This window comes from Lampetra fluviatilis, chromosome 13 (assembly GCF_964198595.1).
Source record: "Lampetra fluviatilis chromosome 13, kcLamFluv1.1, whole genome shotgun sequence".
In the NCBI taxonomy this organism is placed as follows: Eukaryota; Metazoa; Chordata; class Hyperoartia; order Petromyzontiformes; family Petromyzontidae; genus Lampetra; species Lampetra fluviatilis.
In genome coordinates this window covers 5707726-5723272 of record NC_136287.1, presented here as the reverse complement: position 1 = coordinate 5723272, position 15547 = coordinate 5707726, and the positions used below count along the sequence as shown (strand labels likewise).

The 15547-nt window shown below is 46.5% G+C and overlaps 1 protein-coding gene across 1 annotated transcript in view; it reads right to left on the bottom strand.

Moving 5' to 3' along the window:
* Positions 1–774: 774 nt before the first annotated feature.
* The window catches only part of RASEF (RAS and EF-hand domain containing), a 33024-nt gene continuing 18251 nt past the window's right edge, over positions 775–15547 (bottom strand). The window contains exons 9-17 of the mRNA XM_078861867.1: positions 14475–14572; positions 13250–13553; positions 10549–10689; positions 8673–8820; positions 6577–6658; positions 6217–6331; positions 5793–5912; positions 5365–5441; positions 775–878 (exon numbers count right to left, since the gene is read on the bottom strand). Of these exons, the coding sequence (XP_078717993.1) occupies positions 776–878; positions 5365–5441; positions 5793–5912; positions 6217–6331; positions 6577–6658; positions 8673–8820; positions 10549–10689; positions 13250–13553; positions 14475–14572 (1188 nt within the window). The 3' untranslated portion in view covers position 775. The remainder of the gene's footprint in view (positions 879–5364; positions 5442–5792; positions 5913–6216; positions 6332–6576; positions 6659–8672; positions 8821–10548; positions 10690–13249; positions 13554–14474; positions 14573–15547) is intronic.

Below are 15547 nucleotides of genomic sequence, written 5' to 3'. Positions count from 1 at the left end.
ACGTTTCGCGTCTTTCCATTTGTGTAACTGAAACACAATGTATTTCTTCTGAACCAACGCACTGTTACCTTCTCGACCATTCTGGGTTGCTATAAATATCGAAATGTGTTTTTAACGTGCAAGCCCTTTAGCCGAGCATGAAATCATACCGCCATTGAGTGTGTTGTACCTGCTCAGGCTGCTTTGCTTAAATGTCACAGTTCATCACGACGTTTTAACAATGGTAAAGGTGCAGCGCTGCAATTTCCTGCTCACACCACTGCTAGCAGAAGGGCCTCCGCTAAGAGAAGCACGAGAGATCCCCTCTTAGAGGGTACTACTTTGGTCTACTCTTCCATGCTGGCCAGACATCTTGTTAATTAAAAAGCCTAAGTTTATCATTACAAAATATTTCCTAATCAAGAAACTATTTACATATTAATGACTTAGCCTTTAAGGTGCATGTTAAAAAAAATCACTTTATTAAACAAGCTACATTCCTTATATATATTTTTCTCTCCTAAAATATGCAACTTTAAAAATGTTCTAAATCTATCTACTATATATATTACATTTAGATTGCACTTTGATCATAAACTTTTATTTATAAACAGTACAATAGCAGGTTGGAATAAGTTATTTGCTGCAGTGAAAACATATATATAGAAGTTTTTCTTCCAGTTTCGAAATGAATTTGTCATCAGACTCAAGGTCAGATATCTACATCCATGTGTGAACCAGCCGAGAAGTCCAGAGATCAAGTTGAGCGCAGCTCTGATTGAGTTCCATGTAAACCTTATAATTTGCAACACTTGGTGTTTTTTTTATTTTCATCGTCAACTTCGACTCCTTTGGCAGGAGGTTCGCTTTCCGAAGAATTGGCCCTTTTTTTGACCTCCCTGTAAATTGCGGAGAGGAGACAACACGCTTTTAGCCACGATTATAATTTGACAATCCCGATAAATATGCAAACATATTTCAAAAACCTCTCAACCCTCCCCCAGGCCCCCCCCCCCACTCAACAATGCAGTGCGTATACTCCCAGAAAGACATGTGGCAGCAGTACACACATTTCACACAGATTCCATTAGTGTTATTGATGCATCGTTACCGAAATTAGCATCATGAATCTGCCATAAATATTAAGGAGTGTGCTGACTACACAAAAACAAAGCAGACTGATGCAAGCTAGATCAACAAATCATTGGACAGATTCAGAGATGCGTCTCCTCAGACCTGTTTAGGATTCATAATTAAGTCTGTAACTTAGACATGGCGCACTGATGAGCCCCAGTATAGGCAAAAACGTGGACATGCGGCAGGCTTCTGAATGAAAGGTTGAGATTTATTTCTCAAACGTTATACGTTTTTCAGTTTGTTCATATACATAGCAGACCGATGCAATAGTGTTTTTTTAGGATAGAGATGATCTTGCCAATTGTAACATTCTCTAATAAAGTCTTAGAATTGCTTCAACCTTTAGATTATGAAGCCTAAAAACACCATTAGAAGAATACAATTTACAAAAATAACGCAACAAACATGCCAATAACACTACCTTAAAATGAAACAATATTTAATATCTTTGGGCTATTACGTATTATTACATACAGTATTATATTTTACCTTTTAAGGCCACAATATTATATTTTACCTTTTAAGGCCACAGTGTTATTGATGATTGTGTTGAGTTTTTTTTCTTCTCTAAATTATGCTTGTGCACCACTGCCAATGCAGCAGCATCGCCAAATACAACCATAGGAGTATTTTAAATACGATTTGCAAGACGGTTTGTGTTTGCACAGCATCTAAACCAGTGGTTCTTAACCTTTACTGCAGCATTGCATCCCTTTGGTTCTTAATCGTTAAAACATGTTACAGTGTTAATAAACACAGAGGGTTTGATGAAACAAAGTAGTTGTACTTACGTGCCCGTGCTTAATTTGTGTCGAAGATTTACCTTCTAAAACAATCTGGCCGTGTCTAGCACCCCGAGAAACGGCATCCCGCATCCCCAGGGGGTGCGTGATGCACCCCAGATTAAGAACCACTGATGGAAACGCTACCGGATCTCAAGTCGCCATGTAAAGCAGAGAGGGCCATGTCCATCGTGGGTATCGAACAGGGTGGCAGAGTGGTGCAGTGGCAACACTCGTGCCTCACAGCAACGAGGGCCTGGGTTTGATTCTCGGCTTGGGTGCCTTTCGGTGTGGCGTTTTGTATGTTCTCCCCCTGTTCTGCATGGGGTGCTCTCCAGTTGCCTCCCATAGCTAAATGAAACACACAGTGTAACTGGTATTGGCAAAACATGCCTAATGCTTGAGAGAAAAAAAAAGACCTGCAAATTACTCAATTTGGATTACAGACAGCAACACAGCGTCCGACTGTGAAAGCTTGGCAGGACCCTCCTGAAAAAGAGTCTTGAGACTCATCGAGGTATTGCTGGGTAAACAAGCATAATCATGACAATAAAATTGGCTCTGAAATATGGTATATATTTGAAGAGTGCTTTGGTCTTGCCGTGTTTTTTCGGTTATTGCATCTATCTAACAATGCAATGATGCATAACATTGCTTTTGCAAGTCATGTACGTTATTAAACTCGACCATTGTACTCAATGCTTTGCTTTGCAATTGCCAACATTTCCTCACTCAAGACAGGAGTTAGAGCAGGGTGGAATGAAAAAAAAAGTAATAAAATACTACAATAAATTACCAATGGAAATGTACGTGGATGCCAAAATCCACCCGTCAGACTGCATGACAAAAAATGTGACGGAAGAGTTGAGGTTATTCTTTAAACGTCCTCCCAATGCTGATGGAAGCATTCAGAGCAAATGCCCCTTTCTGACAATTGCTTTGCGTAATCTTGCGGAGAAGAATGGGAGCCTGGGAGTAAATAATTTCATCCTCCACAACTAACAATCACCAAGGGAAGCCTCTATAAGCCTTCAATTTATTGATAATGGTAACCAGTTTGTGTGTATGTGCGTATAAGAAAAAAGAATCCTCATTTTTGTTGTGCAACAAAATGGATGCATTTTCCAGTGTGACATTAATCTGCGAATGAACGTCAGGTCAATGCATTATTACTTTGACAGGATGTTTTAACACAACTGCATCCCAGCAAAGTAAACACGTTGATTTTGAAAAATCGCTGCCGTCCAGGGGGGCAAAGGAAGCGTTGCCTTGATCAGCCAATGAAATTACACAGCCGCTAATTGTCATGTGGGCAAGCGAGTCCAATCTAAAGTGCTCGCATATCGCACTGCCCTTGTTCGCAGTAACGGGTTTTCCTTGCTCCGGAGCCCGTGAGAATTTATTCGTCATTGACTGCTCGCAGCAAGCTGTCTCTCCTGACGATTTTCTCACTTACCATCAATGCGCGGTAACATAAAACACTGTCACACAACACCACTTAGGGGGCAGGTCAAACTAATTTGACAAAACACCTCACGGTATCATCGGGATAAAGCCGATGATACAAGGCCACACAGTACTCGGCGATACCCAGAGGGATTGCGAAAACAATGCGGTTACGAGAGTGTCACTGGTTCAAAACAGAGCTTCCAAAGCAATGATTGATGCCCAGGGTTACCACCAGTCCTGGTTTTCCCAGGATCGTGTTGTCTTTGGAAGGTAACAATCATTCCTCCCTCCCACATCTTGTCTCTCCACATAGAGGTTAAATGTTTTGTTTTCGTTGCAAGTAACACACTGGCCAACACAGCCTTCTTGGAGTGCATCCTATAGGAGCGGCATTGGTCCAACACACAAGCAAACTCGGGGCCAGTTTTCAACATGCGGCGTTTCATCAGCAGAGACGAGCTTGCTTGAAGCAAAGCAGTTGAAACCGCCTGATGTTTATATGGTTCCCTTTTTTAGATAAATGCCCCGAAATATTTGCGAGTCTTCCTGGGACAAAAAAAAAACTCATCTCAGTTTTTTGTCAGTTGCATGTCCTGTTTTTTTGTTTTATACCTCCGGAGGTGGCAAAACCTCGTGGATGCCCCTTGAAAGAGAAATCCAGGAATCTCGCAGGGGCATCCAGGACTGGGAGTGTTTATGGCGTCACGGTGCAACTTGGGTTTTATTTATTTTGCAGAATGGCGCCATATGGTGCCATGCTAAATCTTTGGTCGCAACTTGGAAGAGCCTAATTTCGCATTAAAAACGCAATCACGTTTGTGCGCGTTTGCGTTTTTTATTGACTTGAAAACACAATTAAGGGACGTGTACAGTGGCACCCATTAAAGGAATCAACTGCATCACGTTTTCTGTGGAGCACGGCGACGCGTTTCTCATTTTTACTGTTGTTTTAATTCGTGTCGTAAACTGAATTGCAACCCGAGCAATCACTTGCAACAAATCAAATCATTTCAGCTTCATGTGTATGGGGGAAAAAACCTTGTAAATAACAAATAACACGTGTCTGGAACCTGTGCATGTACCCGTGTACAAGGTAATCCACTGCTATACGTGGCCCTACCCACGCTGTTGTGGGTTGATTATACTTTGCCATGCTTATCAGAGTGAGTTGATCAAGGCCGGGGGGGCATAGATATGGGCACATAGAAATACGGTACAACACCAGATTTTTATGCACCACTCTTTGCTGCCCACTTCAGCGCATATCCCCGCAGCCTACAACCCTTGTTATGCATGGAAGTCTCTAATCCAACCACTATCCAGCCTCATGCCTGCTTAGCTTCAGAGATCTGATGAGATCAGATGTATTCTGGGTGATTTGGTCATCGTGAGTACTGTGCAGTGCAGTATACAAAACTTCCCAGAGGTACTACATATGCTAATGAAAAACATGAAGAGATGTAAAAGACATTCTGTGAATGTACCTGGCAGAAGTTTCTCTTACAATATGAAGCGTTGGCTTCTTTTACAGCAATTGCAACTTCATTGAATACAAGCATTGAGCTCTTAAGGAGGAATGTGTTCGCTCGCCACATTGCACACCGCAACGCTAGCGGATTGGAGTCTTCGCTAGTGACCTGCCTTCGACCAAGCCACACAGAACATCACCTATCTCAACAGATCTCAGACGCTCAGCGGGTTTTTGCTTGCACGGGTCGACTGTTGATGGTAGTAGCAGGCGTTATAAGCTGTGGAGCTTCATGGTGGGCAGCCGAGTGCAGAAAAATACATCGCTGTACTGCACTTCTATGCTCCCACACTTATATACCTATACTCCAGGCATCTATCAAACCTGTACCGAGACAGCGTGCTGAAGCGCGGCGAAATATTCTGCACGGTCCAGCGTGGTGCGGAGGAAGTTCTCATCCAGCAGTGGATTGACAAAGGGGCCTCTACATGGACTTGTTGACACGGTCGCAGCGTGCATCGTGGCACTGCAAAGGTGCGCGGGACATACCGGGCCAGGTGTAGCACCGTCTCCACCACGTTGGAGCCATCCTTGGCACTCGTCTCACAAAACAGGGCATTGTAATTCTGAAAAAGTGAAAAAGCGTGAACAGGTTAGCGGTCGTCTGTCTGTTTTCCACTCGTGCACCAACACACGCGAGATTACGGATAAAGCCACGGTTTGTAGTGTCGGGGAGCCTTGGAATGGGCGGACCCCCCCCACCCCTCTGCTGCCAAAGGCTTAGCCCCTCTCTCTCAAGATGAGCATCAAAGCCGTTCCACATATATATAAAAACACAGGGAAACAGAGCAGAATGCATGATAGATACAAGCCGATTGTATCGTCACTCATTCTTATTTAGCGTCCAACAATTGTTAAAAGTTTCACGTTGATCGCGTTTGTGAGTTTGCTGCGTGCCCCCCACATTTGTTGAATACCATCGCGAGCTTCTCTCCAAACGTGTGGGCCACGTATTTCTGATCGTCTCCAGGTGACACGTTCCTCATGTCACTCTTGTTTCCAACCAGCATCACAGGAATCGATTTTGGTGCAGAGTCCTGCGGGAAGGATTACGTGGGAGGGGAGGGGGGGGGGAACCCGCGGTTAGCATTTTCAGTCGAAACCAAATACAGCGAATGAAAAACAGAGTCACCTTTATATTCGGGAGACGTTATGTAAAGGTGAAGGTATGCCGGGCGCATGAGGCTCATTCCACGGCTTGTGGAGGGACCTCTAATTTCCACCCGGGCATTAAGCCTACACATGCACACTGAAGCAGATGGCTTAAATGTGATAGCAGTGCCAACACCATACCAGATGCTTCATAACCCCAATATTAACCCTCTAATGACAACACTGTACCTCAATGATGTCAATCCAGTCCCTCACGTTTAGAAAGGTCTTTTCACAGGTCACATCATAGAGGAGCAACACACCATCTGCTCGCCTAAAGTAAGACTTAGCAATGCTCCGAAACCTGGGGACAAAAATAAATGCAATGATCTTAAATGCATTAAAGCGGTATAAATGCATTCTAATTCAGTTACAGTCAGATGTGAAATGCATTCATTCTCTAAACACAGCACGTCAATGCGTATTAGCAATGCTCCAACGTTCAAACAACAGATTCTGCATTGGGTAATGTCACGGAATGACATTTTGTCAACATTGAATAAACATCGGCTAAGCGGCCGTAATCAATGCATGTAGAACTGGGCTCACCTCTCTTGCCCAGCTGTGTCCCAGAGCTGAAGGGCCATGTGCTCTCCGTCTACAATCAGCGTCTTCATTTGAAAGTCCACTCCTGAAACACAGCATTTACAACGCATTATTGCACTGTCGGTGAATTATCGCCCGATGACACCGTGTGGCCAACACGGGGGGGGGGGGGAGATAGAGGAAGGATCGTTCCACCTGTGACTGCGGAGGATGTAGCCACCTGCTGCTTGCCCATGAAGTCCATTGAACGGTGGGCAACCAAAGCAATGCATCAACTCACAAGCAGTGCAACTGGATGGCTACAGAACCCAGACATTGATGCTATAACATTTGTTGCGGTTCCAAAAATCTGTTGCTTAATCTCTGCAACGCTCCCAATAGGAAATAAGAAGAAAATCGCTATTAAGCTGGGAACCCGTGTTTGATTCGTGACCGTAGCTAAAAGCAGGAGCGAATGATATCTGAATGGTTCCTGGTATCCTGCCAACTATGAATCCCCACTGACCAATCTAGTGAGGTATGGCCAAATGAGCCATCTGACAGAAAGATAGGAGTCCTTCACCAAGCAACGTATTGACAATGGGAAGTAATATACAATTACTGCACATGTGATGTTTTCATACGAACGATTTTTGAATAAAAATGAGTTTTTTTTTTATCTCCAAACATTATATCCACACAATCCACGAGCAGGCCAAAGGGTTAATGGCATCAGAAACAAGCATAAACACGAGAATATTGTTCTAACACCATTCACACCTCATTGCCTGCAATTGTTTTTCGAACACAAAGGTGAGTGATGATGCGGATGTGAGGACCATTTTTAATTCACAGCCCACAGCCCACACATTTCCACTTCACGTCAAAAAGTCGGCTAAATATGATCGTGTCCGCAAGACCATTACCCCCCCTCACTGCCCCCCTACCTCCATAAAATATGAGTGTGCAAATACATTATGATGAGTAAACATTGAAAAGCTACTGCTTATGGATAAATATTTACTACAGTACAAAAAAAATAATGAAAAGGGTCATAACGCTATTTTTAAAACAGCACATTTCCTTCAAAGTATCACCAACCACAAGTCGCCACGTGTCACGGAAAGGGATGCGTTTTTGGAGAAACGTGTCCTTGGTATTGCGGAACGGCGTTGTTATTTGAATGACGGTCTGAAGATGGAGCACACTTGTAAGGTTACATAAGCCCCCATGTGTTCGCCTCATTTAAGTGAATTTCTAGAGAATTGCCACCGCCGTGCCAACTTTGCTCACTTTCAGAGAACATTGGCAGCGTTGCGGTCCGCGCCACTACACGCGAGGCTTGGAGGGAGGCCTAGTTGGCTGGCTGCCTTGTTTTAGATAAAGCTAAAAAGGGGCTGATCTACAGTGATTATTTATCTTGCCCGGGAGGCCGGCTCCAGTGGCACAATGCAAACGGTGGCACGGAGTGTAATTCTGCAAGCACAAAGGCAGCAGACACGGATGACACGAAGGCCTATAACCTGCAAGACAAAAACCTGCAGCATGTGTTTTTGCTCATGCAAAACACGGCGCGGTGTCCATGATAACGTTGCCTAGGGCACAAACACCAACCGTCACACCCTTTGATATATATACATGCAATGTAGGGCTTCATTTGTCATGGAATATTTTCTGGGACACTGCCACCCTACCCCCTCCATACAGTGGGTGGGAGAGGGGGGGGAAGCAGCAATATATTTCTGGAGCTTAGCCCCAGACAGCTCCAGCTTAAATCAAGCCCCATATATATACACAATGCTTCAGTTGAGTCGGAAGAGTTGAGAATGCTGTTCTGGGAATTATTATGGCATGCCGCATCTCACCTCGCCCGAGATTGTTCTCATTATTTATGAACGTGTTCACAGGATTACAGGAATACTAAGTGCAACAATGTAGAATTATTGTGAAAGGGCGTATCTTGCATTCTAGTGGCAGTGCCTTACGATGATCACCCCCAACAACAAGCAAGCCGAGCGGTGTTTCGTACGACAGCGCTAAATGAAGCCCCTGTGTGTGTGAAATACTGTGTGCACGAGTGTTTTGTTATTTCGGCTGTGCGATGATTGTGTTTGGCTGACCAAGAGTAGCGATCGTGTCCTTCCTAAATTCGTTCCTGCAGAGGCGAAGCAGAAAGCTGGACTTGCCAACTGCGGCATCTCCAGCCAAGACCAGCTTGTAGACTCGGTCCGAATGGGAGGGAGCTCCTCCCCTCTGGGAGCTCTCTTGCTGACACAGTCAAGGAGCCAAAACAAAAACACGCTCATTAGCCCCTCTCCCCGAGCAGGGCCCTATAAAAAGCATCTGTAATTAAGCCATAACATTTGAGCAGCAAAACACATACACATGAATACACACACACACCACGTGCAAAGAGAGCAGAGGCGTGTTATTATTTTGTCACTCTTCATAATAATAACTCAACCATAAAAACTGTAATATGGAAAAAAATTCTGCAACAATAAACAAAAACCCCAGTGATTTTGGGTACGTGCTTGTTAATAGCTGGGGTTACAATCTACATTAACGCAACGCCCCCTGCAGACTCTTTCTGAAAATACAAGTCAGACTAAATTTTGAATATCATTAAAATGGGGAAAAAATAGACTCCCACAGATTGCAGATTAAGTTGCAATGTCTCAACAAGGACAAATTAAATTATGTTAAACTTGTCGAATGTACCTACAGCTCTACAGTTTAGTTGCTAAAGACCAGGCAACATAATGAAGTTTAATCCGATCTGAAGTTCCTGGGGAGATGTGTTTTTTGTTATTAATAAACTCTCAACCCGCACAGCCAGCCAGCAAAAATGTGCATCTTATATAAAACCCCATCTTTCTCAAAATGTCTCTTGCCTTCTCTGTGCTGTTATATCCAGTAGAGGCACGATCTCAACAAGAAACACAAAACCGGATCCACGGTGTGGGATGTGAGTGACGTCATCCAGACAGGAATCCAGCGAGCAAGCTTTTTCTAATATAATACGAAATGAAACACGGCGCTGTACTGGGCTACTAGGCAACCAGGAATGTGTACGGTCATCCATGTCTGGAGTTGGGCCACCACAAATTCAGCCCAACACAAAACGCTCAACTCCAATCAGCCAGAAAATTAGTTAAATTGGGCCATGTGCGCCGTGGTCCAACTCCAGGACCAGCTGACCTTGAAAATATCATCGTGGCTCAGCCCAGCCCTAAATGGATGCTATTAAACTCCTCTTCCCACTGGCACCTCCGAGCTGATATGGTGCAGGGTTCGCACGGCACAGATAGCCTTCCATTGGCTATCTTCCGTGCTGAGCAGGAACCAAACGGTGACCCCCGCTGGCCTCGCCAGACGTTATGAATCTACCACGGGACCTAGCAGGGCCAGGGTCGGGGCCTAATGACGCGTTCAGCGAGCCAGACGTCGGTCAGTAACACCGCGAGAATAGTCCGTCGCCGCATCACCCACGTGCGTCTCTTTCCGGTCATCCTCACAGCAGCGGCTTGTGGCTCGCCATCGTACAAAGACGGTCACTGCATCGCGCACTTTCAGATGCGCTTCTGCGGCCGTCTGGAATGATCTTCCATTCGATATTAGGAAGCCACTAGAACTATGCCCTTTTAAATAGTCTAGATTTAAAGCTCATTTATGAAGAACTGCTTTGTTCTCCGTTCCCCCGCAGCTCCAATTAGCACCGTTGGCTAAGTACGGGTGTGAAAGAAGTTCCCCATACATATATAGGACTCGCGCAGAGATCCATAGTTTGTGGTCCTTCCCCCGCACGTCTGATGAGGACGGTTGGTTGCGAGAGAAGTTTGAACATACACAAGTACGTACAACGCGTGCGACGTCAGCGGTGCGGCTCGACTTTATTCAACCTGCGCCTCCTGACCCGCGAGGGCCTGACTTGGCACGGCTCTGGATGCGCCAGTGGAAAAGGAGCATGGGGGGGGGGGGGGGGAGGGGAGGTACCCGTTTGCGGAACGCTGGGATGAAGCGGCGGGACGAGGCGTTGGAGCCGCTGCGGCTGACCGGCGCCGACGGGGCCCACTCGCCGTGTGACAGGGCCACGGCCTTTGCCGTCGCGGGCGGGTCTTCGGCAAGCTCGGGTGCCTGCAATGGAGCCGCGCGCTTCATTAATTTCCGAGCCCTTTGCTCGAGCACCGAGTGCTCTCTGCGCTTTGTATTGCACCGCGCGCACGCGCGCATTTTGCTCCGCTTTTATTGCTTGCGCAGAGTGCCCCGCACGCACTTTGAGAACCCATTGTGCGTATTGCACACGGGGTGGGGGACAAAAAGGATTGATGAGTTTATGATAATAAAATAAAATATACCCCCGCTTTGAGAAATGAAGCAATCTGCTGACATTATGGATTGCGTGCCGGGGTTCACTTGGCCTAGTTCTGAGAGTGCAGGCTCTAAGTTTGTGCTCTTGTTTTAGGTTGCGAACGGTCAATTTCGGATCACGCTGAATGTTGATCATACATGCAATGTAGGCATGCTGCCTTAACTGTAATAATTTTTATAAACTGCTTTTTGTGCCCGGCTGACTACGTGCAGTGCGAAAGAAGTTCAACATACATACACAATGTGGAAAGCACTGGACTTTCAATTCAGAGTTCTCCGGTTCAACCTCCTAATGTGGCAGTTGAAACTATGCTACGAGTTTCTTAAATCCCCCAGCAGTACGAAGGGGTACAGCACAGCGAGTCGATCGGCAGGCCGTCTGGTCAGTGTGGGAAGAGGAGGCCAAATACCCTGTCGAGCGGCTCTCTAGAGCTTGCAGCAGTAGTGGGAATGAGAAATTAAATGCTGGGCCGCATATTGATCTTTTACCTTCCAAGCCACGTGATAGTATGTATTGCCGTATTGTTCCAGGTCACCTACAGATGATGAACGTACATACAGGGTGCTTCAAAAATGTTTTTAACACTCATATGGAACTATCGTTTTTAATGGAAAAAACAAGGAATAATACACTGTAACATGATAACAAATGTAATGTCAATAGCTTCAAAAACTCAAGAGTCTCCCACTGGTTCGCCATCGTTGTCAACGCGTACCTGGAATCTTCTCCAGGTGGTCTCCAGAGCCCAGAGGCAACATTTGTTGTGGTATTGTTACAAATTCTCCGAAGTGTTAAAATTTTTTTGAAGAACCCTGTACTATACACCGCATATTTACAATTATAATAGATTTGAAGAAGGAGCTGTTATATATATATATATATTGTAACAAATATTGTTAATTAAATGTGGTGTTGAAAGGTACACCATAAAAGGAAAACAAATAAAATCCACGCTGTATTAACAATCCAATCCAGCGGATGTAATTTACAACCTGTAAAAGGTAACTGCGTGAAAATCAACACACTTTAAAATTGGCAACATATGTTTGTGTCCATGCGTCGCAGTTAGCGCGCTGGGCTACGAACCCGGTGACCCGAATTCAATTCCCGCTCATGGCCAAGACCAGTGACGATTATCTGAACTAGTCTTGGGCCTCCCCTAGGTCGACTCAGCCTCATGTGAATAGCTGCTGCAGCATCTAAATATCGCAACTTGGGCATGGTGTTGGCCACTCACCTCCTCGTGTGCCGTCTCAACCTTGATAGGTGCTCACTAACAACATTGGCCCCAAAAGTCTGTTAAAGCTATATGGGGGAATCTTGTGTGTGTATACACATTTCTTGTGCATTTAACAGAGCAATATTGAACCCCTTGGACGCTTAAGGGAAACAAAAGGCAGGCAATTAACGTTTTCAGAGATGTATTTGGCTCACATTCACATTACATGTCCATATAAATTTACAAAGGCAGCGTAAAGAAAACAAAAATCTCAGGGATGGTAACCAATTGATAATGCTTCTTTTATAAAAAATCGCCGAGCCACGTTGCAGCATGGTTGGCATGGGCCCTGGCGCGAGGAATAAAGTGGAGCACCTCGTGCAAGTTCCCAGCACAACCCCCTACACCCCCCCCCCCACCTCTCCACGTGGCCTGGCTCCTGGGCTCCTCCGACCCGTGGGGACTCTCCAGCCGTGGGCCTCGTGGGCAGTTTCCCCACCCGCACTCTCGGTCGCTACGCTGCGGCCGCGGGGCATAATGGCAGCCACTTATTAAAGTCTGCCAGGTCCGTGGCACTTTCTCTCTTGCAGGGTCCCCACATGTACTAGCCTCCATAATAGAGGTTTTTTGGTTAGATCGCGTAAATATATGAATGTGTCGTTAAAACACGCCACCACCCGACACAGCCAACTAGTAAGGGTTGTCACGTAAACAGAACGTGGCCAATTCGTCACTAGCACAGCACCACCGGTGTGTTGGAGAGCCAAGCCACAACATTTACAAACTGATTACGACATTTCGCCAGTGATTACAACTAGCTTTTTTTTTCTAGATTTGAAGCTTTCGTGACTGCAAGGATTCATATTGTTAGGTTAATAAAAGTTAAATAAAAATAAAATAAAATATTTTATTTTACTTTTATTAATTTTAATTTTTTACCTACGTGACTTTACCGAAAAAACCTAAGAATACAACTAGCTTCATCAGGCGACAGCCAGATTTTTGGAGAAAATTAATACCCTGTAGGTGCTCTTTCCAAGTAGCGCGTACCAGGCGCCAACCCGTGCTCACCCTCACAAAATGCCATGCAGATGAGCGGCACTCACATCGGCGTCGGATGAGTGCCCGGCGTCGGCGAAGCTGCCGCCGCCGGCGTCGGCGGCAATGCGCCTCCTCCCGGCGGCGGCCTCGTGGGCCCGCGCGCCGCCCTCCTCCACGTCCGTGCCGGCGTCGCTGTCGGCGTCGTCGCGCGCGTCTTCCTGCTGCGTGGAGAGGCCGCTGTCCGACCAGCTGACGGCGCCCAGGCTCTCCGTCTCGCCGCACGCGCTCGCCCGCCGCGGGCGCAGCATGGGGTCGCACAGCGCCAGCGAGTCCGCCTCGCGCTCCAGCGGCGAGGCGAGGCACGGGGACCTTGGGGGGGTTTTCAGGAGCGTTTGTCGGGGTCAGCGCGCCGGTCATTTTTTTTCTTTTTTTTTTTGCGTAGTCCGCGTGACGACAACCCATGGGGGTCCGGGTCAAAGTCGCCGCTCGGTGGATTTGGCTTCGTCGTTCCAATACGGGCGTGATGGACGACGGGCGTCAGGGGTTGAATCTAGTCGGTCAAGCACAGCCGCACTCTTTTGTACAGGGTCTCGCGACGCAGTTGCCTTTGTACGCTTTGTACTCTAAATCCAAACTCTTATCGCACACCTGTGCCGAGGCCAAGAAAGCTATTTTTTATTAGCTTCTAGTCATTATTATCACACATATTATAATTGGCAGCCCCCTTTGTCAATCCAGTGCTGGATGAACCCACATGCCGAAGTGAGGCACAAGGCTTTGGTGTACCATCTTTCACCATGCTCACCGGTGTGGAAGCCTGGTAAAGGAGGGCGGAAGAGGGGGGGGGTGCCCAGTACCGGCTCTGACATCGCAGACCCGGGTGCAACAGGCACATAAATTCGGGCCTCTGGGTTAATTGCGGCCACCGCTGCTATAAATTGCCACGCGATAAGCCACTTGCGTTGAGCTACCATTTGTGGCCAGGTCGCTTCTGAAAAAGAAGCTAATAGCTCAGTGGGCTGGCTTTACCTGGTAATATAAAAGCAATTGTTACATTTCATTTGTATATACATTTTCAAGCTATTTGTTTACCTTTCCTATACTTTGTTGTCGTAACGTTCTGGTTTTCACCCGCCCCTTACTAGAACACCTGTGATAAAAAAGTGCTTCGCAGCTCATCGGATTCCCCCTGCAGTAGAAAATCAAGATTCCCATTCCCATTCTGAATTGCACACACACCGAGAGACGCGGCCGTCGTCGCGAACGCCCCGCTCGAGCGAATGGCCTCACCTGCCGTCGTACGGCTGCGGGGATCGCCGGGGGCTGTGCTGGCCGGGTGAGAGCGGCGTGCTCTGGAAGGCCGTCGCATGCGGCGGGGGCGTCGAGTGCTGCCGCGAGAGTCGAATGGCGAGACGCACACAAAAACAAAGATAAAGATCCCCCCCCCCACGTGTAGCCTTAACAGACTTTTGGGGGCAAGTGCCGTTAGCGAGCACCTATGAAGGGCCGGCACGGCACGCGAGGGGGAGGGTGGCCAACACCACGCCAGACCGCCTTTGTCTCCCCAGTGGTGATGTCTTTATACAATTTACCAGGTACTGATTTGAGGCTGAGTCGACCTAGGGGAGGCCCAGGACTGGTTCAGATAATCGTCACTGGTGTTGGCCGTGAGTTGGAATCAAACTCGGACTGCCGGGTTCGTAGCACAGTGTGCTAACCGCGACACTACCGCTTCCCATCATACACACATACACACACACAACCACAGTGATGTCCTGCTCAAGTGAGCATTGAGGGAGAGCTCATCTGTTGTTTACAGCCCTGAAGCCAGTGGTGGAAATTACACGTCCCTGTGGTGGCGGAGAGCCTAAACTAAAACGCGAAAGTAATTTACTTTTATTTTTTATAAGTGACATAGCCACAGATGATAGCCCAACGAAGTGGCTTATCATGTGGAAATTTATAGCAGCCAAGTACACTAAACGAAGTCATCACTCCTTACCAGGCAAGGGAGTTAACATCTCACCACAATGGCACCCCAAAGGAAAACTAGTGTTGACTTCCCCACAAAGTGGTGAAGTCAATTGTATCGTCATTTTTATCAATCCCAGAGGGATGATGGGCTGGGGCAACCCTCGTCTAGGATTTGAACTCAACATTCTCATTGCGAGCCCCTCACTTTGCCTCACTAAGCCAACTGGATTCAAAATTTTCCAGCAGTGCAATTTTTTTATCACAAGTTATTATATTCGTATGTAATTTTAAGTCGAAAGAGTGAACAATTGTTTCAAGCGAAACTAGCGTTGCTCAGGCATTGTGCGAGGCGTTTGTTTTAACCGTTAGACTAATTTATATTGCCAATT